Source organism: Pipistrellus hanaki, assembly GCF_964339955.1.
Source record: "Pipistrellus hanaki genome assembly, chromosome: 17".
Lineage (NCBI taxonomy): Eukaryota > Metazoa > Chordata > Mammalia > Chiroptera > Vespertilionidae > Pipistrellus > Pipistrellus hanaki.
In genome coordinates this window covers 48,815,413-48,843,293 of record NC_140519.1, presented here as the reverse complement: position 1 = coordinate 48,843,293, position 27,881 = coordinate 48,815,413, and the positions used below count along the sequence as shown (strand labels likewise).

Sequence of the window (27,881 nt, the reverse complement as noted above, 5' to 3'; positions counted from 1 at the left end):
CCCTCCTGTGGGCAGTGCCTGCGGCAGCGCCGGACCTGGCGCAGACACCGGTCCAACCAAACCGCAGACACGGAGGGCAGGCACCCACCCAGCGGGCCGCCCGCTGCAGGCTCCTGCCGCCACCAGGACCCTGCGGGGGAGCCGGCGGCTGGGACCCTGCCAGCTGCCCCTCTCCCCACTCGTCCCCAGCCCCGAGCACAGCCTGTGAGCTGGCCCGGAGCCACAGCCCCGTCTCCGCAGCCACACCCTGACACCGGCAGGACACGCGTGAAGGTCCACGGTCCCCGCCCTCCCATCGGGCGGGCGGGCTGCAGGCGGCACCGCTTGGCCTTGCTGTTCCCTGTGGTGGACGTGGGGTCTGGCCCTGCACCCGCTCGCTCTGTGTACCCCGTTCTGTCTGTGGGGTTCGGCCCTGCGCCCGCTGTGTACCCTGCTGTGTGTGCCTGTACCGCCCCTGGCAGACAGCATGGGGCCAGGCCTCCTGTGTCTCCCGTCCCGTGTCTTCCCGTCTCCTGTTGGCTTTGGGGTTGAACCCAGCCGCCTTCAGAGGCCGTGTCTGTCCCTCCTGGGCCACGCGGCCTCTGTCTGGTGCGAGTGGCCGGGTTCCCAAGGCCCCACTCCCACGGCCCACGTCTGAGTCTCACGGGCACCTCCAGCCCAGCCCCTGGGCAGTGCCGGCTGCGGGAGGTGGGGCTCAGACTGAATGTGGCTGAGCTGGTGCCCAGGCCTCTCGGCTCCGGGGGTGGGGCCCTGACCGCCCGGAGAGCGAGGGGTGTGGCGGGATGGGGGGTAGGGGGTAAAGGAGGAGTGCACCGCAGCCCAGGAGGCCGCAGAGAAAGGGGGGCTGGGACCCCCCAGGTCAGCACAGGTGAGACCTGAACCCGGGGCCGCTATTTGTTGACAGGCTCCTCTGGCTGGTGGAGGGGCGCTGAGGGCGCCGGTGGGCGGGGTGTGTGGAGGCAGGAAGGAGAAGGAACTCCCAGAAAGCAGGATGGGGCGGACTTCAGGAGACGCGGCCAGAACCCCACGCACCCTGTTGTGGAACCTCGGCGGGGGGCGCTCCCTGCAGGGCATGGGGACCCGGGCTTCCTCTGCTAGCGCGGGCTCGCAGCGCCCCCTGCTGTCCGCTCCGCCCAGGCACTCCCCGTGGCTCCCCGGGCCAGCAGTGGACAGCCTCGGCCCCGCCTCCGCGGCCCCTCGGCTGAGGCTGAGCGGTTCCTGTCCCGGAGCCCTGGCCGGCTGCTCCGCTCAGCAGCGCCCGCTCCTCCCTCCCTCCCTCCCTCCCTCCCTCCCTCCCTCCCTCCCTCCCGCACAAGCGTCCCCTCCCGGGAAGAGGGAGTAAGGGATCCTGCTTGGAGTTTGGGATTTTTTATTAGAAATTGTTCATATTGTCTGTGCTGTGCTGGGCCCGCACGCGAGGCTGAGCCTGAGGGGGGGCGAAGGCTTAGAAGTGACAGACGAGAAGGCTGGGGTGGAGACAGCGGCCGCCCGTTACACCAGGCCCACGGCAGAGGGCGGGCAGCCCGGTGTTTCCATCCTCCACTGCAGGGGTCTTCAAACTACGGCCCGCGGGCCACATGCGGCCCGCAGAGGAGTCTGATCCGGCCCGCCAGGTTTTTTGGGCAGTGAGCGCAGCCGAGGTGTGACAGTAGGAATTAGTAGTTCATATAGTCCGGCCCTCCAGCTCTCTGAGGGACCGTGATCTGGCCCCCACTTTAAAAAGTTTGAGGACCCCTGCTCCACTGCGTGCACCTGAAGCCTATCGGGCCCCCGGCACTCAGCACTGGGGCCACGTGTCCGACCGCAGGGTCAGCTCACAGCCACAGCCGCCGGCTGTCCCGGTGCGGGAGGCCCTGCCCGTGGCTTTGCCAGCGAGGACCTGCCCTCCTCGGTCCGAGGCCGGAGCCTGGCCACACGCGGCGGCCGCCCCACAGTCTGGGTCTCGTTTCCCCGGGACGGCCGTGCCCGCAGGAGGCCCTGGGCTCAGATGGCACCGCGGGCGCCGGGGACGAGCAGGGACCGGAGGCCGGACTCAGGGAGAACACGTGGCTGTGGACCGCGGGGCTGCTCCCAGCCCTCCGTGTGCGCCGTTTTCTTCCGTTTTTGCTCATCCTCCTATGAGGACATTTTCCCACCGATTTTCAGAGAGGGAAGGGGCGGGGGAGAGGGAAACATCCATCAGTTGCCCCCTGAACCCACCCTGACGGGGCCCAGGGACCGAACCTATGACCCAGGTACATGCCCTGGACCGGGAATCACACCTGTGACCCTTCGGGGCTTGGGCCGGCGTTCTAACCACTGAGCCACCAGCCAGGCTGGGTGGGAGGTTTCCACACCATCACCTGACTCGGCTTCTCCCACGCTGGAGAGGAGACCGGGTTTTAGACCAGGACACTGAGCTCTGAGAGGCGCAGAAAGGGACACGAAAACACACACACACACACACACAGTCACACACACTCTCTCACACTCACACTCAGTCACACACACAAACACTCTCACACACACCCCGCTGCTGGCCGAACTATCCTAGGTGCTGGGAACTCGTGCCCCTGGTGAGCAGACTTGGGGGCCTCCCAGGAAACCCCAAATGCCGCCGCCCCTGCGGACCTTCCTCCATGCCGGGCCCCGGCACCGAGCCAGAGGCCCCGCGGCGCCCTCCGGAGGCCTGGCCTGGGGCCGACACGCACCTCCCACCGCTCAGGGAGCCCAGGCTGCGGGCCTCCGAGGCCCAAACCCACACCTCGGTGCCCGGCGACCACCGACCGTCCCTCCTGCCTGCGGGGAGTGAGACAGCCGCACCACGGGGGCGTGTGCAGACGCTTCTCCGCAAACACTGGTCAGTGCCGGCGGCGCCCTCCGCTGGCGGCCGCGGGGGGGCGGGCGGCGAGGGGAGCGTGGCCGCTGCTCTCCGGTGGGCGGGAGTCCGGGCGTCTCTGTACAGAGGCTCCGTGTCCGCCAGGAAGAGCCCCCCGCAGCTGGCCTCCGCCCGCTCAGCCTGTCCGCGTCCTCCCTGGGGCCAGCCTGGAGGCGGGGCCGCGGGGCCGCGGTGCCCGGGGCTCGGGCGTGAATGGGGCCGGCAGAGGCGTGCAGCCCGCTCGGCTGAGACTGGCTCCGGGCCGGCGTGGGCTCTGGAACCTTCCAAGCCGCGCTCGGGCGGCGGGGCAGCACCGGGCAGAGGTTCTGGCCCGGGGGAGCCCGCTGCCCGCCCGGGAGCGGCAGTCTCCTCAGGAGCCGGAGGAGAAGCCGGCCCCGAGGGGCAGCCGCGGCGGGCCCGGCTCCGGCACACGGGGAGCGCAGGAGGGCGGCCTCACTCCACGGTCCAGATGGCGATCTTGCCCTCCTCGGGGCCGGACCCGCTCAGCACGTATCTGTCCTCGGCCGAGCACAGCGTCCTCACCGCGTCCGCGTGCGCCACCAGCTCCTTCTCCACGGCCCTGCTCCCGGCGTCCACCACGTAGATCTTCCCCCGGGACCTGCCCTGCGACAGCCCCGCGCCGCCCACCCACACCTGCGGACCCGGACAGGGCGTCAGCTCGGCCGAGGGCGGGGGGGCGGGGGCGGGCGGGGGCGGGCCCAGCCCACGCCGGCGGCCCCTCACCTGCCTCTTCACCCGGATCATGCAGGTGACCTGGGCGCAGTCCGGCAGGTGCACCCTCTCGGGCGGCCGGGCCAGGTCCCTCAGGCCCCACACGTACAGGTCATCGCACCCCGCGCACGCCGCCCACAGCTGCTCCTGCTGCGAAGGAAGGGCCATGCGGGGGCGGGTGGGGGGCGGCAGGAGTGGGTGTTGGCAGGGGTTGGGCAGGGGCCGGTGGGGGCCAGTGGGGGTTGGCGGGGGCCAGTGTGGGCCAGTGGGGGTTGGCGAGGGTTGGGCATGGGCCAGAGGAGGCCGGTGGGGGCCATGCGGGTGCTGGCAGCAGGCAGGGCCCAGGGCGGGCGGGCAGTACCTCGGGGAGCAGCTGGAAGGCCACGAAGGTGGTGCTGCGCTCCTGGACGGTCTGGTCGATCTTCAGCTCCTGCCGGACACTGCCGTTCACGGCCATGATGCTGCCGCAGGTGCCTGCGGGAGGGGCGCGTGAGGGCCCGGAGCACGCGGGGCCTCCCACCCCACAGCGGAGGGGCTGTGGCTTCTGAGGGTCTCAGGAATGCAGAACACGGCGCAGGCACAGTGCAAAGCTGGGGTCCCCCCTCCGCTCTGGCTAGGGTGCAGGGGTGCAGCACCCCTCAGCTGCTCACAGCGCCTCCTGGGAGCGCGTGGCTGTGCCCACGTCCCCACGGGCAGAGGGAGGGGCCGGGGGCCGCCCCGCCCACCCGGGGGGCGCAGAGCAGGGACCAGGAAGGCTGGGCTTGGACGTGGGGGCTGGGCTCCTGGTGACGGGGGGACACTCACAGCACCACAGGCAGCCGGCGTGCAGCTGGATGGACGAGAGGCCGCTGCCCGGCAGCTGGAGCCGGCGGGTCACCTGCAGCGAGCTCACGTCCCACACCAGGACCGCCCCGTCCGCGCTGCACGAGTACACCTGGCTGGGGCACAAGCACGGCTCTGTCTCCGAGCACCGCTGTGCGCTCTAACCCCGGGATGGCCCCACCACCAGGAGAGCTCTCTCGGCCCCCCCCCCCCCCGCCCCGGAGGACCGGTGCACGCCCACGCCGGCTCCCCCTGCGGACAGGGAGCCGCTCCGGCAGAGCCGGGGAGCCGCGGAGAAGCCCGGCTGCTCCCACAGGGACGCGCTGCTGTCCCAGAACCAGAGCAAACGGAACTGCCCCCAGACTGGCCCCGGCCGGGCCGGCGCTGCGGCCGCTCCCCCGGGGCCACGGGCGCCGGGCGGGCCTGCGGGAGCCGGTACCTGGGCGCGCCGGGGCCGTCCTGCACCACGAAGCCGGTGACGCTGGCGCGGTGCTCGGTGAGCTGCCGGTGGCAGGACATGCTGTGCACGCTGATGATGTAGATGACCGAGTCCTCGGAGCCCACCCACACCTGGCCCTGCGCCGCCATCGCCATGCAGTGCTGCGGGGGGAGGGGCCGTGAGCGCCGGAGCCGGAGCCGGACCGCGCCGGCCTCCTGGGAGCAGCCAGGCCCCGGGCTCCCGCCCAGCAGCGCGTCCTCCGCGAGCCAGCCGCCATCACGGGCGTGTCTGAGCGCGCTGACCTCACGCACTGCCCCGCCTCCTCGTGTGGGACACCGGCCGCCGCCGCCGCACCCCTGGGGGCCGCTCCCCGCGGCGGCCGCGGACCAAGCACAGAAACGGGCAGGCCGGGGGCTCGGGGGAGCGGGGACCAGGCACCAGGAGGTCACGGTCAGGGCTCAGGCCCGGGGCTCCATGCCCAGTGCGGGGCGGCAGGAGGCAGCTGGCCCCTGGCTCCCTCTCACCGCGGATGTCCCTCCCTCCCGCCCTCCCTCCCTCCCTCTCGGAGGTCAGTGAGCACATTTTAAAGAGACGGCCCCGCGGCCGCGTCCGGGCAGCGGCTGGGCTGAGCCGGGGCCGAGTCCGGGGGCTCGGAGCGCGGGCGTTCGGCCACCACCTGCTCGTTAGAGAGAAGGTGTCAGCGATGCGGGAACCGGCCCGGGCGGGATTTGGAGCCCCGGTTCCAGAGCGGAGGGCGCGGGGGCCGTCCGCGGCCTGGCTGTCCCCCCCGGCTGCCCGCCCGCCCGCCCGCAGGACGCACCAGCGTGGAGGAGCCCACGCGGACGCAGTGCTGGTGCCGGCTCCAGGACGAGGCGTCGAACACCACCACTCGGCCGGCCTGCAGCGCGCACCACAGCTTGGGGTGCGCGTCCGCCGCCCGCTCCGCCGGGTCCAGCTGCCCTGGGCGGGAAGCAGCCAGGGGTCACCGGAAGCCCTCGCAGAAGGCGAGCCCACGGGCCCCGTCCCCTCGGAGCCCGGGCCGGAGGTCGCTGAGTCCCGGACAGTGGGCGTGGGGCTGAGGGGCCGGGGCAGGGCTGTGGGCACCAGGGGGGCAGGAGATGGCCAGCAGCCAGCACCGCCCAGGGGACGCCTCTGTAACCATGACAACAGGACCAGGGTCACTGGGAGAGGCCTCAGCGACGCCCACGGGCCCGCCTGCCCCGCCCCCCTCAGCCGCTCGGCCCTCGGCTCCTCGGCTCTGGCCTCCGAGGGTCACAGCAGCTGCCGCGTGTTCCCGGCCCCCCCACGGCCCCTGCTGACCCCGGGCGTGAGTGAGGCGTGTACCAGGCGTGTACCTGGCGTGTACAGCAGCACGTCCACGGCCTGCGGGAAGGTCTCCCCCGCTGAGGGGTTGATCTTGTGCCTCAGCATCTCCGTCGTCGTCTTGGGGAACGGCCAAGGGCACTGAAACACACACGGGCACGGTGAAAGCAGACACGGGCCACGGCCACGGCCACAGCCACGGCCCCGCGCCACGTGCTCCCGGGGTCGGTCAGGAAGGAGGGGAGGGTCAGGACAGCGACATAATTCAAAGGCCAAGCCCGGCCGCGGGGCTCAGGGCCTGAGCGTCACCCTGGGAGCCAGGAGGTCAGGGTTCGATTCCTGGTGGTCAGGGCTCAGCACTGGGGGTGCAGGAGGCAGCCGGCCAGTGGCTCTCTCTCCTCGTGTTCCTCTCTCCCTCTCCCTGCCTCTCTGGCATCAGTAAAGGGGACAAAGGCACGAAGCCCGCTGGGGCTCAGACGCCCCCCCCCCCCCCCCCCCCCCGTGGAGCCGGCCTTACTCTCGCTCAGCATCTTGTCGAAGTAGGACAGCTTGGAGGCCGCGTAGATGGCCTCGGGCGTCTGCAGCGCGCCCACCACGGCGTCCATCAGCAGGGCGTGCGTCAGCGCCTGCTGCACGTACTGCGGGTCCTGGGGGCAGGCGCGGAGCGGCTTCCGGGGCTGCTCGCCGCCGGGTCCGCCCCGCGAGGCCTCCCCGCCCCGTCCCGGTCCCCCCCGCGAGGCCTCCCCGCCCGATTCTCCCTGTGAGGCCTCCCCTCCCCGTCCAGGTCCTCCCCGCCCCGTTCCGGTCCTCCCCTCCCCATGAGGCCTCCCCTCCCTGTGAGGCCTCCCCGCCCCGTCCGCTCCTCCCCATGAGGCCTCCCCTCCCCGTCCAGGTCCTCCCCGCCCCGTTCCGGTCCTCCCTGTGAGGCCTCCCGCCCCGGTCCCCCCCTCCCCGTGAGGCCTCCCCTCCCTGTGAGGCCTCCCCTCCCCGTCCAGGTCCTCCCGCCCCGTTCCGGTCCTCCCTGTGAGGCCTCCCGCCCCGGTCCTCCCCTCCCCGTCCAGGTCCTCCCCGCCCCGTTCCGGTCCTCCCCTCCCATGAGGCCTCCCCTCCCTGTGAGGCCTCCCCGCCCCGTCCGCTCCTCCCCATGAGGCCTCCCCTCCCCGTCCAGGTCCTCCCCGCCCTGTCCCGGTCCTCCCCGTGAGGCCAGTCTGCGGCCGCACGACCGCACGACCGCCACCCCTTCGCACCCAGCGAGACGCACTGAGCACCGTGACAGGGACCCCCTCCCCAATGACCCCCCCAGTTCCAGCCAGGCCTGCACCGCCTGGGGGGGCCCGGCTCGGTCCAGGCGTCTGTGAGGCTCCCTGTCTGCTCTGCCGGTGACCACGCTCCCCGTCCTCCCTGCCGCGCCGGGCCTGGCCTCGGAACGTGACATCACAAACCACCCCCGCGGCCCCAAGTGCATGCAGGGCGGGACTCTGGCCACGAGGCGCCCGGCACCCCGGCCCGGCCCGGCCGGCCCCACCTCCTGCCGGACGTCCCGGCCAGCACCGGACGGCAGGACGGCGACGGGGCGGGGACGGAGCGGCCGCCCACAGGCCCTGCAGCGCAGCCTCTGCCCCGCTCCTGCCGGACCTCCCCCGCCCGCTGCTGAGTGAGGGCCAGCCTCCCCGCCGGGCCCCGCGCTGAGTGAGGGCCAGCCTCCCCGCCGGGCCCCGCGCTGACCTTGTGCTCGTCCGCCAGCAGCTTCCCCGCCCACATCTCCTTCACCATCAGGTGCCACAGGTCGCACTCGGCCTTCAGGTTCGCCTCGAAGACGTCCTTCTTGGCCACCAACTTGATCTTCAGCGTGGGGATGCGGAGCAGCAGGAAGGCTGCGGTGGTGCTCCGGACCTCCTGGGGGGGGGGGGGAGGGGGGGGATGAGGGGGATGAGGGGGGTGAGGGGGGTGAGGGGGGATGAGGGGATGAGGGGGATGAGGGGGATGAGGGGGATGAGGGGGATGAGGGGGGTGAGGGGGGTGAGGGCGGGATGGGGGGATGAGGGGGCGAAATGAGGGGTGGCGGTGCCTAGAGACCACGCTGTGCCCGGCCTGGGGGCGGGGGGGGGGGTGCAGTGTGGAGGGGGCGAGGGGGGCAGCGGGGAGGGGGCGGGGGGCAGCGGGGAGGGGGCGGGGGGGCAGCGGGGAGGGGGGTGCAGCGGGGAGGGGGCGGGGGGGCAGCGGGGAGGGGGCGGGGGGGCAGCGTGGAGGGGCGGGGGGGGCAGCGGGGAGGGGGCGGGGGGGCAGCGGGGAGGGGGTGGGGGGGACAGCGGGGAGGGGGGTGCAGCGGGGAGGGGGCGGGGGGGGCAGCGGGGAGGGGGCGGGGGGTGCAGCGGGGAGGGGGCGGGGGGTGCAGCGGGGAGGGGGCGGGGGGTGCAGCGGGGAGGGGGCGGGGGGGGGTGCAGCGTGGAGGGGGCGGGGGGTGCAGCGTGGAGGGGGCGGGGGGGGGCAGCAGGGAGGGGGCGGGGGGCGCGCCCACCTGGATGCTGCGGAAGGTGGCGATCTCCACGAAGCCGGGCCGGCCCTCGGTGAGCAGCAGCAGCCGCTTCTGGGTCATGGCGATCTTGCCCACCCCGCGGCTGGTCTTCACGGCGCCCGACAGCTTGTACACGCACTCGTGGCGGTCCAGGCGCTCGGCCACGGCCGCCGGCAGGCTCACCTCCTGCGCCCGCGCCTCCGTCTCCTTCCAGCACGTGTAGAACTCCCGGAAGGTCTCGGGGTTGATCAGCTTCTGCTGCCCTGGGGGAGGCGAGGAGTCAGCCACGCAGGCCTGGCACCGCGCTGGGCACCCTCAGGCAGCGGCGCACTACCTCACGGGCCAGCAGGTGGCGCCAGGACTCGCCACCAGGAGGGGAAACACCTGGGAGCGAGTCCCCTCTCTTCCCGGCAGCCCCAGGGGCCGGGGTAGGCCCTGGAGCCAGAGCCGGCCATCCGCCCTCCGGCCCTGACCATCCGCCCTCCGGCCCGACCAGGAGGGGATGGGGGGTGAGTGGGGCCAGGCCGTCGCCGTGCCTGAGGGCGGCAGGGAGACACGGGGACAGCACTCGCCGCAGAGATCCGTCACCACGAGGCCCGCGGCAGCCGCCCCGGCCGTGCGGGCGCCGGTCCTCAGGGGAAGGAGTGCTGAGGAGCCAGACCCTGGGTGACCCGCCCACCCCCGGATCGAGCCGTGCCTGAGCCAGGCCTTTCAGCGCTTCTGGGTGATGTGAGCAGACACATCACTTCTGTGATCTGTAGCCAAGATGACCTGAACGGCTGCGGTGACCTTTACAAATGTCCAAAACAGCCCGGCCGGCGTGGCTCAGTGCTTGAGCGTCGGCCTATGAACCAGGAGGTCAGGGTTTGATTCCTGGTCAGGGCACAAGCCTGGGTTTCAGGCTCGATCCCCAGTCGGGGGCGTGCCTGAGGCAGCTGATCCATGATGCTCTCTCAGCATTGATGTTTCTATCTCCCTCTCCCTTCCTCTCTGAAACCAATTAAAAAATCTTTTTTTTTAAAGAAATAGCCGAAACCGGTTTGGCTCAGTGGATAGAGCGTCGGTCTGCGGACTGAGGGGTCCCGGGTTCGATTCCAGTCAAGGGCATGTACATTGGTTGTGGCACATCCCCAGTAGGGGGTGTGCAGGAGGCAGCTGGTCGATGTTTCTCTCTCACTGACGTTTCTGGCTCTCTATCCCTCTCTCTTCCTCTCGGTGAAAAATCAATAAAATATATTTTAAAAGAAGAAATATTAAAACACAGCGTCCTGTGTGCATGCCCAGCGTCGCGGCTGTTGGCAGTGTGACTCCGGCAGCTGTGCGCGGCCGCTCCCGGGTCTGTAAGTGGAGGTGGCCTGCCCCCCCCTACCCCTCCCCCGCCCCCACGGGGCTCTGTCCTGCCTCCACGCCGGGCCCACCCGTCGGTGCCCGCCTGCCCCCGCTCAGCACCGGTGTGTCGGCGCAGGGAGCGGCTCTGCGGCCGCCCGGCTCCCCGCGGCTCCTCGCCCCTGCGGGCGGCGGCGTTTCTAAGATGCCAGCAGGGGCTCCGCCCGCCGTTCAAACACTCAGGGCTCCTCGGTGGCACCGGCCCCAAATTCCTCCGGCCGGGCCCTGTGCCCTCCACACCCGGTGCCAGGCACCCGCCGTCCTCACGCGCCCCCGCACGGCCTGGCCAGGGACACTCCCCCACCCTCAGAGCCCAGAGGGACCAGCTGGCAGCCTCCCTGACCGGCGCCATCCTGGCCCCCCCGGGGGGGCACGCCCTGCACCCCCACCACAGGCCCGTGGACCCTCCCAACCGCTGCAGGAGGCAGCGCCACTGTCAGGTTTGCTCACAGACGGGGAAACCGAGGCACGGGCGGGCAAGCCCTTCCCGGCAGTGAGGGTGCAGGGAGCGGGGCCTGGGGCCGCGTCTGTGCCCCCGGGTCTGCCTTCCGCTGCGCCTGTCCCAGCCGAGCGGGCGGCCACACCCCCGCTCGGTTCAGTGTCGGGGTGCGGGGGAGCGGGGACGGGTACCAGGGAATTGATGTCACGGCCACAGCTGAGTTTGCCCAACTCGGCGGCACAGCAGCCGTCGTCGGGGTGGCCGGGGAACGGAGCCGTGTCCTGGGTCGGGGGGGAGGGTGAATGGGGGTGAGGAGTAAGAACTGGGGGGCTGTCAGATTCAGGACCTGGAAGTCAGCCCCAGGTGCAGGCACCAGACTGTCTGGGAGACTGTCCACCAGGGGGCGCTCACCGCACTCCCTGGCTGCCGAGCATGGCCGGGCACACGCATTTTTTAACATATATTGTATTGATTTCAGAGAGGAAGGGAGAGGGAGACAGAGAAAGAAACACCACCAATGAGATAGAATCATCGATCGGCTGCCCCCTGGCTGAGATATAAGCCCGCCATTCAGGCAGGTGCCCTTAACCAGAATCGAGCCGGGACCCTTCAGTCCGCAGGCCGACGCTCTGAGCCAAACCAGCCAGGGCACACGTGCTTTTTAAATAAAATCTTGGGTGTATTCTTACACATACCAGTTCGTTCCAAGACGGCGATACGCAGCCCTGGCTGGCGTGGCTCAGTAGGCAGAGCAGTGGCCTGCGGACCAAAGGGTCCTGGATTCAGTTCCGGTCGAGGGCACGCACCTACCTTGGCTGCAGGCTCCTCCCCGGCCCAGGCCCTGCTTGGGGCGTGTGCAGGGGGCAGCCAATCAGTGTCCTTGTCTCACCTCGGCGTTTCCCTCTGCCTTTCCCGCTAACGCTCTGGAAAAGCCAGTGGGAAATAGCCTGGGGGAGGCCCAGACGCCCACTGGTGCCGGCAGCACGGCTCCCGTGTCCCCGTCCAGCCGCTCTCGGCCTGTGATGTGGGAGGAGCCACAGCGCCGGCGGGGCTGTGTGGCTCAGTGGCTGGAGCGCCGCCGCCCCTCCCCCCGCCGCCCCGAGCCAGGGGTGCGAGAGGCCCTGGCGGTGGGAGCCCGCCCCGCGCTTTACGCCCTCGCTGCCGAACTGGCCGGCACCTGTCCCAGAGGGAGGCAGGCTGTCCTGGCGGGCCCAGCCCTCGGTGCCCAGCTGGTGTGGTCCCTCTGCCGCAGGCTCCGGCCCCCGGCACAGCTCACCGTCCCTGCTGCCCTGTCCGGGGGCAGCTCCGGGCGGCGTCCACAGCCCCCGAGCCCCGGTGACACCAGCCCCGCCTGCCAGGCCGCGGTGCCCTCCCCGCGAGGCTTCTCTAGAGCGCCGCCCGGGAGAGGCCAGGGAGCGCCGGCCGGCTGCGCCCGGAGGAGAACGGTGTGTGTGTGCGTGTGTGAGTGTGTGTGTGTGTGTGTGAGTGTGTGTGTGTGTGTGTGTGTGTGAGTGTGTGTGTGTGTGTGTGTGTGTGAGTGTGTGTGTGTGTGTGTGAGTGTGTGTGTGTGAGTGTGTGAGTGTGTGTATTAGTCTGTGTGTGAGTGTGAGTGTGTGTGTGTGAGTGTGTGTGTGTGTGTGTGAGTGTGTGTGTGTGTGTGTGTGTGAGTGTGTATGAGTCTGTGTGAGTGTGTGTGTGTGCGCAGTGCGCCCCTGGCTGTGAGGCCCGGCCCGGCACGGCCGCAGGCCCCCCTCCCGTCCGTCCGGACTCACCGACAGCGAGGGCCTCGAACAGGCGCCCGATGAGTGTGTGTGTGTGTGTGTGTGTGTGTGAGTGTGTGTGTGCGCAGGCCCCCCTCCCGTCCGTCCGGACTCACCGACAGCGAGGGCCTCAAACAGGCGCCCGATGAGTGTGTGTGTGTGTGTGTGTGTGAGTGTGTGTGTGCGCAGGCCCCCCTCCCGGCCGGCCCGGACTCACCGACGGTGAGGGCCTCGAACAGGCGCCCGATGAGGCCGGCGTCCGTCACGATGCCGGACTCCTGCACGCGCTGCACGAAGTCGGCCAGCGGCAGGTGCCGGCTCGGCAGCTCGAAGTGCTTCACGCGCTCGTCGGCCTTGGGGGCCTCGCCCGGCCGGTCCAGCAGGCGGCTGACCAGCGTGCGCAGCGCGGGCGTGCGCTCGGCCTGGGCGCGCTCGGGGGCCGGCAGCGCCTGCACGGCGGCGCGCACCAGCTCGGCGGGGAGCACGCTCAGGTCGGTCTTGTAGAGGCTCTGGAAGTCCAGCAGCGCGTCCAGCCGCTGGCCCTGCGCCAGGCGCACCAGCCCGCGCAGGTACAGGTAGCGCGCGCGCAGCACCGCCTGCTCGGGGGCCACGCAGCCCATGGCCGTGGTCAGCAGGGCGGCGCAGTCCGCGTAGTAGGCCTGCACGCACTGCCGCACGCGGGGGAAGTGCACCTCGGGGATCTTGAAGGTGTACGTGGGCCTGGGGCTCAGGTCCGGAGCTGGAGGGGAGCGGGGGCGGACGGTCACAGGACCCGCAGACACGCCCGGCCCACCCGCGGGTCCCAGAACATCCACCTCCTGGGGCGCAGACGGCACCAGGGCTGAGCGTCGGCCTGGGAGCCAGGAGGTCAGGGTTCGATTCCCAGTCAGGGCACAGGCCCGCGTGCAGGCTCGATCCCAGTGGGGGGCGTGCGGGAGGCAGCTGATCGATGATTCTCTCTCCTCGTGGATGATTCTCTCTCTCCCCGTTTCTCCTTGAAATAATAGCCCTGACCAGTGTGGCTCAGTGGATGGAGTGTTGACCTGTGGACTGCGGGGTCCCAGATTTGATTCCGGTCACGGGCATGGACCTTGGTTGCGGGCACATCCCGGTGAGGGGTGTGCGGGAGGCAGCTGATCGGTGTTTCTCTCTCATCGACGTTTCTAGGTTTTTTCCCCTCTCCCTTCCTCCCTGTGAAAAATCAATAAAATATATATATTTTTTAAAAATGTAACACTGAGAGAAGCTGCGTGGCTCACCTGGGCCGGGGCAGCCGCAGGCCTCCGCCTCCGCCTTGCGCAGCGAGGCGTTCCGGGGCGGCGGCTCCGGGCCGGCGATGTCCTGCAGGTTGGGCATGCTGACCACCATGCGCCGGCGGGCCGCGTGCCCGGGCGACCGTTTGTGAGGCGCCTTCTTCTCGGCGGTCAGTCTCCGAGGGCTCAGGATCCCGTTCGCTCTGAAAGAAGCAGTGTTTTACAGACACAAAAACTGGGCCGGGTGGCTCAGTGGGCAGAGCGCCAGCCTGCGAACTGACAGGTCTTGGGTTCGATTCCAGTCGAGGGCACACGTCCTGATGGCAGGCTCCCGCAGGGCAGGGCTGGGAGCATATGGGAGGCAACCAAGCCCTGTCCCTCCGGCATCGGTGTTTCTGTCTCCCCCGCCACTCTCTGAAAATCGAAGGGAAACTATCTGGGGAGGAGCCACACAGCGAGTGGTGAGCCAGCCTAGGCTCCCAGGGCCTGGCCGGGGTCCGTCCTCGCCCCGAGGGGAGGCTGCTGGGCAGTGGAGGCGGGAGAGGCTGCGGGAAAGGTGGAGGGAGAGCCAGAGGAAGGGGGGAGGGAACGGCCTGCACACAGACCAGAGGGGGGGCAGACACGGGGGGGTGCTGGTGTGGGGGTTCAGAGGGACCCCAAATAAAACTCGGAGAGGAGCCGGCCACGCGGGGTGAGTCACGTGGCCCTGCGGCCAATCCATCGTCTGCTGGGGCCGTCACACCGCGTGAGGCCGTGCCCAGCGCCCTCCCCACCCCGCCTCCGCACACCTGTCCTCCTCCGGCTGCGTGCTGAGCTCCATCTCAGCAAAAGCGTCCATCCTCCGGCTGAGCCGGGCTTTAAGGAAGGAGTGAAACATGTAGGTGTCCAGGACCTGAGGGGTCAGACCGCAGGTGACCCGCCGCACGCCCGTCTCCCTGTGCCCTCCCCCGGCCACGCCTCCCCCGGCTCCGGGCACAGGCTCCGGGCACAGGCGGGACCTCACCCAGTGCACCCCCAGGCACCTACGTGGCCCCAGGGACCGAAGAGGGTCACCCAGACGGGCATACTCTGCCCGGCCAGCGTGGCTCAGTAGTTGAGCGTTGACCTATGAACCAGGAGGTCACAGTTCGACTCCCGGGCGGGGCACAGTCCTGGGTGGTGGGCTCGATCCCCAGTGGAGGAGGCAGCCGACCAGTGATTCTCTCTCATCGTTGCTATTTCTCTCCCGCTCTCTCTACCTTCCTCTCTGAGGTCAATAAAAAATATTGTAAAAAATAATTTTAGCCGAAACCGATTTGGCTCAGTGGTAGAGCGTCAGTCTGCGAACTGAAAGGTCCCGGGTTTGATTCCGGTCAAGGGCATGTACATTGGTTGCAGGCACATCCCCGTAGTAGGGGGTGTGCAAGAGGCAGCTGGTCGATGTTTCTCTCTCATCGACATTTCTAGCTCTCTATCCCTCTCTCCTCCTTTCTGTAAAAAATCAATAAAATATATTTTAAAATAATAATAATAATAATAATAATAATTTTAAAACCCAACACACTCAACACTTAAAACGGGTGTGCTTTGGTCAGTCATACCCCGAGGCCGTCAGTGAGCACGCGACAGCGTCCCCGGACGCCCTGTGTCAGGGTGAGCCGCGGGAACAGTGTCGGGGTGCCCATGGGGGGGTGAGCCGGTGCGGGGCGCGGGGCCGCCGGGGCTGATGGGAAGTCTCGTGGGAGCCAGGAGCCCGCCCTCACCTGCCGGTAGAAGCGCTGGTCGCCGGGGGCGCGGCTCTTGAGGAACTCCTCGCTGTTGAACACGCGGTGCTCGTAGTTGAGGTGGTTCCTCACCTCCCTGGCAGGACAGGCCGTCAGGAGGAGCAGTCTGCAGGGCGGCCTCCTGGGCCCGGGGCCGCGGTCCCTGCGCCCGGGGCAGCCCGGCCCGCCCGCACGGAGGGGACGGACGGTGCAGCACCCATCGTGCTTCGCGCAGAAGCAGCTGGCCCAGGGGCTGAGCACCGACTCCGAACCAGGAGGTCAGGGTTTGATTCCGGCCAGGGCACAGGCCTGGGTGCAGGCTCGGTCCCCATGGTGGGGCGTGCAGGAGGCAGTCTGATTCTCTCTCATTCGTTCGTTATTGATGTTTCTCTCTCTCTCCCTCTCCCTTCCTCTCCGGAATCAATGCAGATATATTTTAAGGAGAAAATAAATGTAAAGAGCAGAGTCCGGGCGTTGAGCTGGAGGGCAGGCTCTGCTCTGAACCCCTGGGGGAGGGTGCCCCGCCCTGGGCCCCGCCCCCGTGCTGGGAGGGCGGTACCTGAAGATGCTGACGAGCAGCTGCAGGGCGAGCTGCTGGATCTGCCCGTTGAGCCTCCGCTGCCAGGCCCACCGGCGGGCGCGGCCCTCGTTCAGGTCGGTGCTGGCGCCCAGGTGGGCGAGGTCCAGGTCGTAGTGCAGCTGGAGGCTCTGGACCCTGGAGGGTAGGGGCGTGTCACCTGTGCTCCGCTGGGCAGGGGAAGGCTCCAGGAGGCCGGGCTCAGGCTCCCAATAACCGGGGCGGGGGACACCATACACACACACCCCATACGTTAGTCCCTGCCACTCTGTGCAGAACCCAGGGCCTGGCTGCCTGCACCACGTGCTGATCCAGGAATCGTTCCGTTCCCCGTGCTCTGCCCGGCAAGGACACACTGCCCCCGCAGGACAGCCAGGCTCCAGCCCGGGCCTGACCGCACGCCTGCCTGGCATGCTGAGAGGCACCAAACCTCCTGTGTCACTTCCTGGCCCAGACTCAGCCTGAGTCCCCAAGGACAGGTGGAGGGATGGATGGACAGGTGAGTGGAGGGGTGATGGACAGGTGGATGGAGGGATTGATTGACAGGTGGGTAGAGGGATGGAGGGATGGAGAGATGGATGGAGGGATGGATGGATGGACAGATGGATGGAAGGATTGATTGACAGGTGGATGTAGGGATGGAGGGATGGATGAAGGGATAGATGGACAGGTGAATGAGGGAGGATGGACAGGTGGATGGAGGGGTGATGGACAGAAGGAACTGCAAAGGTCACGGACACAGGTTCCTGGGCAAGAAGAGGTACGATTGTGGGAGCCATGACCATCCCCAGATGCCTCAGGCCATGACTGATACGTGGGGTAGATCAGAATAAAGACAAATGACTTCTATTTTTAAAAACTCACAAATAACTTCAAACTATAAACACTGAACTATCTATAATAATGAAAGTGTAATAGCAGATCGGCCGAGCGGCCTAACAGCGGAAGGACTGTCTGGAGGCCCTTCCGGCCGAAGCCGGGGTGCGAGGCCGAAGCCGGGGCGCGAGGCCGAAGCCGGGGCGCGAGGAACGCACACCCCGGCCTCCGTCTGCCAACAGCCTCAGGCCGAAGAGGAACTCGCGCCGGCCGGCCGGAGAGCCCGCACGCCGTTCCCGGTTACCTCTGGACGAAGGTCTGCGCCGCCAGCAGGGGCAGGTCGGGGACCTCGCAGCCCGAGCAGGTGACGCTCCCGCTGTCGATGTTGATCAGAACCAGGCCCTCCGCTTCCTGCGGGGAGGCGGGGGCCGCGGTGAGAGCCCGCCTGTGGCTTTGGGAACTCGAACGCCCGCGCACGGAGGCAGTGTCCTCCTCCCACCACCCGCCCAGCCCGGCCGGCGGCGCAGGGGCTGAGCACTGACCCAGGAACCAGGAGGTCACGGTTTGATTCCCGGTCAGTCAGGGCACAGGCCCGGGTTGCGGGCTCGATCCCCAGGGTGGGGCGTGCAGGACGCAGCCCATCCATGATTCTCTCATCACTGGTGTTTCTCTCTCTCCCTCTCCCTTCCTCTCTGACATCAACAAAAATGTACATTGTTAAAAATGACCCAGCCTCCTGTGGACAGAGCCTTATGTGATCTGGACCAAAAGGGGGTCACGCCATGAGTGATGTCGGCGAGCTAACGGCCTGTGTCTGAGTCAGTGCACACCGCGGCTCCCCCTGCCCCGGCACAAGCACTGCAGCGCTACTCCCAGGAGCCTGCAGAGAACATTCCAGAACTCCCGCGAAGCAGCACCAACATTCCACGCCCGCCGTGTCCCTCCGGCCGCTCCGCCAGCGCCTTCGAGAGCCCGGCCTGGGCAGGGCCCGCCTCGGGACCACACACACGGGATTTTTAAAACACGGCGCGGCTCCCTGTGAAGTCTTATCTGCGGCAGAACACACACCGACCCGCCCCGGCTCCAGGCCTCCAGCCAGCAGCCCGGAATGTGCCGGGCCCGGCGCCCCCGCCCGGCGCCTGACCTGGCTGACTTCCTCGAAGTGGCGGAGGTGGCAGCCCATGAGGAAGGCTGTGGGCGCCATGAGGAAGTCCAGCATCTGCCCCGGCAGGATGGGCACCAGCGTGTGCTGCCAGCGCAGAGGGTGCAGGTAGGCCAGGAAGCACTCGGCCACCAGCGGCAGCAGCGCCCAGCTGGCCGAGAAGAAGACCAGCCGCTGCTCCGTCAGCAGGCACGTCAGGATCTGCGGGGACGAGGATCTGCCTGGGGACGGTCCGCAGGCATGCTCCCGCCCCCACCGCCCGGGACGCCCTGACCCCACGGAGCCGGAGCCCCGGTGCGGTTCTGCCCGGGTTTCCTGCTCCGTTTGCCAAAACAAAAGCCACCTGGACGCGCCCCCGCCCCCCCCCCCCAAAAAAAAGTTGTAATTTGTGCACAGTGTGCACAGGAGTGAACGCTAAATCTTTTTTACACAAAAGCATTAACATTCACTCGGCCGGGCGTGGCTCCGCGGCTGAGCATGGACCCAGGAACCAAGGGGTCGCTGGTTGGATTCCCAATCAGGGCCCGGGCCCGGGTTGCAGGCTCCATCCCCAAGAGAGGACATGCAGGAGGCAGCCAGTCAATGATTCTCTCTCATCACTGATGTTTCCATCTCTCTCTTCCTCTCCCTTCCTCTCTGACATCAATAAAAATGTATTTTTTTTAAATGTTAACATTCTGAGCCCTGGCCAGTGTGCTCAATGGTTAGGGCGTCAGTCTGACCACCAAAGGGTCGTGGGTCCCACTCCTGGGCAAGGGCAGGTACCTGGGCTGCAGACCCCATGCCCGGCCCCGGGCAGGGCCAGTGCGGGAGGTAACCAGGCAGTGTGTGTCTCTCTCAGGGATGTTTCTCTCTCTCCTCCCCTCCCCTCCCGCTAAAAGAGGAAATGAGCACAGGGAGGACATTCCTTGTGCTGTGGAAGGCGGACAGCAGGCGCCCTGGGGGGGGGGGGGGGGGGCCGCACCTGCAGCACCTTCTCCGGCCGGAAGCACAGCAGCGGCAGGTGCAGGTCCAGGTCGATGACCGGGCTCTCGGGGTCGGCGCGCGAGGGGAACACCACCTGCAGCGGCTTCATGGTGAACACCTGCAGGACGTGTCCGTGTGAGCCCCGAGCGGACGCCCAGCCCACCGTGTGGGCCGGAGACGAGGTTCCACAGCCCGTGGTGAGGCCCAGCACCCGGCGGAGGGGGCGCCCAGCCCACCGTGTGGGCCGGAGACGAGGTTCCACAGCCCGTGGTGAGGCCCAGCGCCCGGCGGAGGGGGCGCCCAGCCCACGGTGTGGGCCGGAGACGAGGTTCCACAGCCCGTGGTGAGGCCCAGCGCCCGGCGGAGGGGGCGCCCAGCCCACCGAGTGGCTCAGAGAGCGAGGTTCCACAGTCCCTGCGCGCTTCTGGCGCTTACTGGACGGGCCTGGTGTTCTGGGTGCGGTTTTGTTCTTTAAAAAGGAAGCTTCGCATGGCTCCATCGGCCTGAAAACCGCCGAGTCAATCAGGTTGCATCACAGGCAGCCTGAGCTGTTACTCAACAAAGGCCGAGTGTGGTCTGCCCGTCCCGAGCCCTCCCCCTGAACCCTGAACCCTGACATCCTCCTGTCAGGAGAGCCAAAAACAGCAGGGGGTTCCACGGAACCCAGTTTGGGAAATGGTTGTTCATTAACTAAATAAGTATATGCACATATCATTAATCACACCAGACAGGAGAAAGCATTCACTAGTTACATGTATTGCCTGCTTTTCTAGAGAAACAAGGGGGGAATTTGTGATTTAAGTAAATGCTGTGTGGTTTCTGCAAAGGGAATAATGACCTAGCGCAGGGGTCGGCAAACGGCGGCTCGCGAACCACGTGAGGCTCTTTGGCCCCTTGAGTGTGGCTCTTCCACAAAATACCACGGCCTGGGCGAGTCTGTGTTGAAGAAGTGGTGTTAGATGGAGTTTAAGTTAAAAAAAAAAATGTGGCTCTCCAGAGAAATCTCAGTCGTTGTGCTGCTGGTATTTGGCTCTGTGGACGGATGAGTTTGCCGACCACCGCCCTAGCGGGTTAATGCCTCAAGGGGCCGGTTACCAGCTCCACAGCCACTCACCGGGAGCCAGCCAGCGGGACCCGGGGCCTGCCTCCTGGGGCAGGAACAGAGCGTCATTGCCACGCGTTTAGAAAAGGAGTTTCTATTCTGGTCCTTCGGCCTTCAGGGGCGGCCTGTGAAGGGCTGTCAGGGACTGGATACCTTAGACATTTCTAGGGGAAAATCATTTCCACTGGCAGAGACACGCGGGCGACCATTACCAAGTGCAGCGGCCCCGGCGGGGGGCTGGGGATCAGAGAGAGCTTCGCAGCAAAGTCTTTGATGTGATTCTCAACTTCGAAATCCTTGCAGAGCTTCAGATGCGTCAGCAAACTGGAGTTGGAAAAGAATCAGTCAGCCCTAGCTTCGGATGGAAGGGTCCCAGGTTCGATTCTGGCCAAGGGCATGTGCCCGGGTTGTAGGCTCCATCCCCAGGAGGGGGCGTGCAGGAGGCAGCGATCCATGATTCTCCCTCATCATGGACTTCTCTCTCTCTCTCCTTCTCCCTTCCTCTCTGAAATCAATAAAGATGTATTTTTTAAAATAAATAAATGGAAATGAAATGCAAACAAAAATCAGAACTGACAGCAGCCGCTGACTTTCCCAGCTAGCCAGGGAAATCGTTTGTCCCGATTCACATCCCTTTCTTAAAACCAGGGAAACCCTCCGTCTTAATCACTTCCGCCGTTTGCCCTCCCTGGCCCTGGGTCCCCCCCTCCCTCCCTGCCCCTCTGTTCCTCCCTCCCTCCCTCCCTGGCCCTGGGTCCCTCCCCTCCCCTCCCTGCCCCTCTGTTCCTCCCTCCCTCCCTGGCCCTGGGTCCCCCCCCCCTCCCTGCCCCTCTGTTCCTCCCTCCCTCCCTGGCCCTGGGTCCCCCCCCTCCCTCCCTGCCCCTCTGTTCCTCCCTCCCTCCCTGGCCCTGGGTCCCTCCCCTCCCCTCCCTGCCCCTCTGTTCCTCCCTCCCTGTCCCCAGGTCAGCATCGCCCAGGGTCCCAGGGCAGGGTTTGGGCCGCGGCTCACCAGGACAGGCAGTCCCTGAGGGCGTTGTAGTAGGGGAACCGGGAGATCACGCACACGGCGAAGGGCACGTAGCTCAGCCCAGAGGCCTCCCAGTGGGGCTTGCCGCTGTAGAAGCAGTGCTCGTCCTGGGAGAGAGCGGAGGGAGTCACCGCCCGCCTGGCCTCCGTGTGCGTCCTCCACAGCCCCCGCCTCCCCCCGCCTGGCCTCCGTGTGCGTCCTCCACAGCCCGCCTCCCCCCGCCTGGCCTCCGGGCAGACAGACTGCAGGGCCGGACCCAGTCCCCCTCCCGCACCCCGTTTCACCGCCAGGTCCAGCGAGGACCAGCCTCTCCGTCATGGTCACACACACACACACACACACACCGCCCATCACAGTTCAGTTCCCGCCAGGGCACAGGCCCGGGTGCGGGCTCCACCCAGGGTGTTCATGGTGCTTTCAAAGCATTTTCCGCCCCAAGTCCCACCATCCTCAGGGCAGCAGGCTGTGATGTCAGGTGAGCCAGTCCGGCCCCTCCCGCCCGTTTCCTGGGTCCCCAGGGACAGATGCACAGGTTGGGGGGGAGGGGGGCCTGCAGAGGCAGCTGATCCATGGTCCTCTCTCATCGTGATGTCTCTCTCTCTCCCCCTTCTCCCTTCCTCTCTGAAATCATTAGAAATGCTTTTAAAAGGTTACAAAGAAGGTCGGGTGCATCTGCCCCTGGGGGAGCTCACAGCCTCAGGGGAGGGGTGCAGGCAGAACGAGTGACACCAGAGTGGCCACAGGGCTCGACTGAGCCAGGAGCAGGTGCAGCACCGGGGCGGGAGCCGGGGAGCAGGGACCTCCGCCGGCAGGGACCTCAGCAGAGGCCCGCTCAGCAGCGCCCCAGGTCACCGCTCACAGGGGCTGCAGGGAGGGGTTTGGAGGGGTTAGGGCAGGGATGGAGGAGCGTGGCCAGCTTCCGCTGGGGCTCTGGGAACTGGAGGTCACTGTGAGGCTGACGGCCCGGCAGAGGGAGGGCCCTGGAGCCGCCGGCCGCGCTGCCTGCCTGCCCGCACCACGGTTCAGGGCAGGCACACTCTTGGGGGTCGGGCTGCTCAAGTTCAGTCCTGGCCGCTGTGTGACCTCAGGCAAATCGCTTGACCTCTCTGTGCCACCACCTTCTCATCTGTAACACGGGACGGTCCTGAGACCCGCCCTCCCCCGCCCGGACACGGGGGAAGGAGCGGCGCCACCTACGTGCAGCGGCCGGTAGTACTGGGCCACGGCGCCGTACGTCCGGTTCCCGCACACGTCCGTCAGCACCAGGAAGTGGACGCTGTCCTCCTTGGGCTCCGAGGCCACACACAGGCCCCCTGCAGGCGGGAAGGAGAGAGAACGTGTGAGGCCTGAGCACGGGACCCGGCGTACGGCCCCCAAAACCGGGCGGCAGCGGCGGCGGCGGCAGCAGCTTCCCGCGGAAGCAGCCGGACCGGCCCTGCGCCGGCCGCGGCTGAGCTCTGCACCGGCCTGCCGTTTCCCAGGAAACGGCCAGCCGGAAGGCCTGGCCCGGTGCGGACGGCCACGTCCGGGAAACACAACCTGTGCGCTGGCCCCCGAGACCCAGAAGGGGTGGGAGGGGCCGGAACGGCTCACTGACCTCACAGGCCCCTGCAGGCCCTGAGGACGAAGATGCTTTAAAAGCATCATAAATCCACGCGACCCTGCCAGGACTTGGCTCTCCAGCGTGCCAGGGCTGTGCTAAGTGCCCCGCTGCCTTTTAGGGTTTAAACCCAAGATCAAGACAGCTCAGTCCCGCCCGGCCGGCGGGACACAGGGATTGAGTGTCAATCTGTGAACTAGGAGGTCACGGTTCCATTCCGGGTCAGGGCACAGGCCCGGGTACTGGGCTCCATGCCCAGTGCGGGGCGTGCAGGAGGCAGCCGGTCCATGATTCTCTCTCCTCATTGAGGTTTCTCTCTCTCTCCCTCTCTCTCCCTCTCTGACATCGATAAAATGTAATTAAAAAAGAGAAAGAAGACAGCGCAGTCCTGGGCAGGACGCAGGCCCGGGCGGGGCCAGCTCCCTCCGGAGGCGGAGACCCGGACGCGGTCGGCGGCCCCGGGCAGCGCCGCCGGGCGGGTACCTGGGAAGCACAGCTGAGGCAGGGCCAGCAGGTCCACGCCGTCGGGCACACTGACGTCCTCGGGGTCCGGCTCCCGGGGCCCCGCGGGGCCCTGGCCGGGGTCCGCCCTGGGCCGCTCTCTCTTCTTCCGGAAGGAGCGCCACCTGGCTTTGCCGAGGGTCCCGCCGCCGGCGCCGGCCGTCGGTCCGTCCTCCTTGCTGACGAAGGGCGGCGCGAAGACGGACAGCACCTCCGGTTCCAGGGCAGGAGGACTCTGGACCCCGCTTTTCTGGGCAACCTGGGGGCGGCAGTAGAGTCACTGCGACGGTCCGCCCCGCCCGCCGCCCCTCCGGCCCACGAACGCCCGCGGGCAGCGGCACTGCCACGGGGGGCGTCTCCGCCAGCGGCTGTGGCAGCGCGGGTGAGGCTGCCCGTGTCCTGTCCAGCGAGGGGACGCGGCCGGGGCCTGGCTGCAGCTCTGACCGGACGCGGCAGCCGAGCAAAGGGGGTCCGCGCAGGCAGGCCGCTCAGATGCGCTCTGTCTCCACGGCCGCCCGTTACTATTAGCGCCTCAGCCTCCAGCTTCCCTGCCGGGGGAGGGGGGACCAAGGGGGGGGTAAAGGGGACGCCCCAGGCCTAGGGCTCAGCCTCTCTGGGTCCCCAGGAGGCCCCACGTCACCTCACGGGCCGGGGGGAGGGCCGGGCCATGTGGCTCTGTGCACAGCCCGGGCATGGCCTTAGGAAGGACCGCAGAGGAGTGGCCGGGGCGGCAGGAAGCGGACGGCGGACACGGCCTCTCGGTGGGGAGCGGTGCCAGCGGGGAAGCCACACCGCGGCCGGCACAGCGGCTGCCAGCGCCGCCTGCCCAGGGCGCGCAGTTAGAGCATCGCCCGACGCCCGGGTTGTGGGTGCAATCCCGGGTCAGGGCACTGGCGTTGGGAAAACGAAGAATGAGCCCACGAACGCACAGATGCACAGAACAAGTCACTGTTCCTCTCTAACATCCATCGATGAAAAATACGTTAAAGGAAATATTTTCATGCTCCAGGGTTTAAATGCAATAATTTTTCTGCTTTGGGGGGGAAATTAATGCCAACGGGAACCAGGACCAAACGCAGACTCAGAGGACTGTGTCACCAGAAACACACACACACACACACACACACACACACACACACCGTCGGACGTACACAGGAGTCTACTTCTTCGGTTCGCGAAATCTTTGGACAACTTTCCTTCCAAAATGCAGCGGCTCGGGCCTAGTCCACCACAGCCCGGGGTCCCCTCCTCCCCACAGGGGGCGCCGCACCTCGAAGAGGCCAAGGCAGCCCCACCAGCAATCCCTCGTGGAAACGGTCAGAGGAGGCTGATGGCCCTTTTCCAGAAGCTTCCCTCCTCCTGCTCCTCGCAGCCGCCTGAGGCCCCCCCAGGGCCCAGTCCCTCCTCACTGGCCTCCGTCCGGCCCCTCGGCTCCGTCCCCCCCTGCCCCCGGGACCTGAGCCAGGAGCTCCTGGCAGTCCCTCTTTCGCTCCGGTCAGTGGAGAGCGGAGTGGCCACCCCGCCGGCTGGCGGTCAGCACGCTGCTTCCCAGGCGGGAGCGGCCTCGGTCTGGCTCCGGCCGAGCGTTGGGCTGAGACCAAAGGATCAGTCATTCCATTCCGGTCAAGGGTGGGCAGCACCAGTCCCCCTGCCCACACCCTGGAGTCCAGTTCCATCTCCACAGACGCTGCCCGAGGGGGTTCCTGCTCATGTCCAGCAGGCCAGGACTTCATAAGCCCCTCCTCCCCCAAGAAAAACATCATTTGCATTTTTAAAAAATTTAACTCACAGGAAAAGACCACAAGCTTTCATTCGCTTGGGGTTGGGGGCGTCTGCCTCATCTGAGAAACAGAACGGAGTTAATCGCTGTTTAACGCTCGGAGCCGCCATCCCGTGGCCTCCGTGGCCGGGCGGCGTGCTGACAGCGCAGAGAGAGAACCCAGCTGTCACCGACCACCAAGTCCTGCCGGCCCTGCTGGTCTCCAAACCGAAACCGAAAGCAGGGTGCGCTCCACCAACTGCCAGCGCGGCCGAACCGCGAAGGCTCTCAGCACTCCCTCCCTTCCTTCCTCTCCACGGACCTGCGCCCGTGCGGGGTCTCCATAGCAACCACGGAGTGGGGCAAAGGTCCCCAACAGGCGACTCCCCTGGGACTGAACTGTGCCCTCCGACTCCCTGTCACCGTCACCAACACGGCACACACCGCCTGGTCTGAGACACACACCCCGGGGTGACCGACTGAGGACGGGACGCCGGCCTACGCTCCGGCTGATGCCTCTCACCCCGCAGAGCTCCCCGGAGGAGTGTCTGCGTCACAGAGCAACGGTGGAGTGTAAAAAAGCAAAACTGAAAGTTATTAAACAGCCTTGGACATTCAAAACAGGACAGCTCTAAAACAATCACACTTAGTGAGCCCGACTGGCGTGGCTCGGTGGTCGAGCGTTGACCTATGAACCAGGAGGTCACAGTTCGAATCTCGGTCAGGGCACAGGCCCGGGTTGTGGGCTCGACCCCCAGTAGGAGGGTGCAGGAGGCAGCCGATCCATGATTCTCTTTCATTATTGATGTTTTCCTCTCTCCCTCTCCCTTCCTCTCTGACATCAATAAAAGTTGTGTGTTTTTTTTAAATCAAACTAAGTAAATAAAATGTTTGGTTTAGCCCTGGCTGGTTTGACTCAGTGGGTAGAGCATCAGCCTGTGGACTGAAGAGTCCTGCGTTTGATTCCAGTCAAGGGCACATGCCCAGGTTGCAGACTCGATGCCATGTGGGCTCGGGCTTAAACTGGCAGTCGGACATCCCCCGAGGGGTCCTGGATCGGAGAGGGTGCAGGCTGGGCTGAGGGGGGTGTCCCCCCTCCCCCAATCCCCCGCCACGCATGAACTTTGTGCACCGGCCTCAGTAAACAAATAAAGCGTTTGGTTCATTCTAACATTCACGTGAGTCAGACGCGCAGGGCCGCTCCAGGAAGAGTAGGCGTGTCTTCACGCTGGCTCCTTTTCCCTGCTCCTTCCACCATCTCCCGCCTCCTCCAAACCCTAACGGAATCTCAGTCCAGACCGAAGGCAGAGGTAGAGGACGCCGCAGGCTGCCCGGTGCAGGAAGCAGACCGTAGTATTTCAGCTCGCTCATCCTGTCACACACATCCCCATGGGGCAACCGCCTGGCGTGTGGTAACCGCCCCGCAGCCCGGCGCCCGGCTGCCAGCCGGCCCGGCTGCACCCCGTCATTTCCTGTCCCTTCGGAGGAACGGCCACATGCCCACCGAGGGGCAGGGAGACAACTCATCCAACCCACAGAGCGTCCCAGAGACCGGCCTCAGGGGGACAGCGCCCTGGCTGGTGTGGCTCAGTTACAGAGCGTTGGCCTGCAGACTGAAGGGTCCCAGGTTCGATTCCCGGGCAGGGCACAGGCCTGGGTTGGATCCCGTGTGGAGCGTGCAGGAGGAAACCGACCAATGATTCTCTCTCATCACTGATGTTTCTGTCTCTCTCCTTCTCCCTTCCTCTCAGAAATCAATTTAAAAAAAAAAACTTTTTTAAGAAGAGGACACAGACATTTGCGGGTTCAGGGAGAAAAGTCAGCGGGAGGCCGATGGCCAAGGAGCAGAGACCAGGAAAGCATGGGCAGGTGCACATGGGTACATTTCAGTAACACTGAGCTTCGCTGGGCCTGCGGCCTCTGCTCTCGCCGCCTCTCCGGTGCACTCGCCCCGGGAACCGGGGTGAAGCCGGCCTCTGAGCACAGGGCAGGCTCTAACCAGGAAACATGGCATCTCAGCCACGCTCAGCAGAAGCCGGGCGGGACCAAGAAAGAGTGAGCACAGGGGAAAACAGGAGAAAGTCCGGGTCCGCGCTCTGGGGCGGGCCGGCGGGCGGGCTGTCCCGGGCTGTCCCCGGGGCGGCGGAGGAGGAAAGGGAAGGGCGGCGGGCCGGGGCCGGAGGGAGAGAAACAGCTGGCGCCACGGGAGCTCCGGAGCGCAGCCGGGCGCCAGGCGCTCCTCCCGGGAATCCCGGGAGCCACTGCCGCGGTCCCACCCCGGGGTGCTGGGGGCCCCAGGGCAGCCAATCACAGAGCGCACCTGCGGTCCGGGCGCCCGCCCCGGCACACGGAGGCGGCCGGCCTGGCAGCGCCCGCGGGCCCGCAGGGTCCCCCCGGGGGAGGGGGCGGCGCCGGGAGGACGAGGAGGGGAGCGGAGTCCTCGGGCACCGGCCGGGGCGCCGGGCCGGAACCCGCTCTGCCCGCGGGTGCTTGCTTACCAGCTCGGGGCCGCGGAGGCTGTCCCGGGGAGCCCCCAGCAGCACGCACAGCTCCAGCAGCCCCGAGGGCAGCGCCAGGGGCTGCGGCGCCGCCTCCGCCATGGCCGCTCTGCCGCCGCCGCCCGCGGGGCGCGCCCGGGGCCCCGATCCCGACCTCGCGCCCAGCAGCGCCCCGAAGCCGACTACCCGCGGCGGCCGGATCCCCGAGAGCCCTCCGCGGGGCGGGGCCTGGGCGGGGGCGGGGAATGTGGGCGGGGCCTGGGGCGAGGCGGAGTCTGAGGGCTGGAGCGAGGCCGGGCGGGAGCGGGGCGGGGCGGGGCTTTGTTGATCGAGGGCGGGGCCTGTCGGGGGCGGGTCTGAGGGCTGAAGCGCGGCCTGGCGGGGGCGTGACCTGGAGGGGTCGTGGCCTGGAGGGGCGGGGCCTGTGGGGGCGTGGCATGTAGGGCGGGGCCTGAGGGCTGGAGCGCAGCCTGGCGGGGGCGGGGCCTGGAGGGGTCTGGAGGGGCGGGGGCCTGGGGGCGGGGCCTGAGGGCTGGAGCCCAGCGGATGGGAGAGGGGCTGGCGCAGGGCCCGGCTGGAGCAAGTCATTTCCGAACCGGACTGGC

General features: G+C 67.4%; 1 protein-coding gene across 1 annotated transcript; it reads right to left on the bottom strand.

Moving 5' to 3' along the window:
* Nucleotides 1-1,581: 1,581 nt before the first annotated feature.
* DENND3 (DENN domain containing 3) lies at nucleotides 1,582-27,482 on the bottom strand. Its single transcript, XM_084864638.1, is given in 24 exon segments — nucleotides 1,582-3,511; nucleotides 3,602-3,739; nucleotides 3,951-4,063; nucleotides 4,394-4,527; nucleotides 4,851-5,011; nucleotides 5,671-5,810; nucleotides 6,206-6,299; nucleotides 6,301-6,314; nucleotides 6,691-6,820; nucleotides 7,899-8,069; nucleotides 8,692-8,951; nucleotides 12,491-13,012; nucleotides 13,533-13,729; nucleotides 14,315-14,418; nucleotides 15,269-15,365; nucleotides 15,828-15,983; nucleotides 16,966-17,072; nucleotides 17,806-18,024; nucleotides 18,788-18,907; nucleotides 20,104-20,215; nucleotides 20,901-21,025; nucleotides 22,116-22,231; nucleotides 23,002-23,278; nucleotides 27,277-27,482. Coding segments are annotated over 24 exon segments (3,810 nt in total). The 5' UTR covers nucleotides 27,379-27,482; the 3' UTR covers nucleotides 1,582-3,310.
* Between the last annotated feature and the right edge of the window lie 399 nt (nucleotides 27,483-27,881).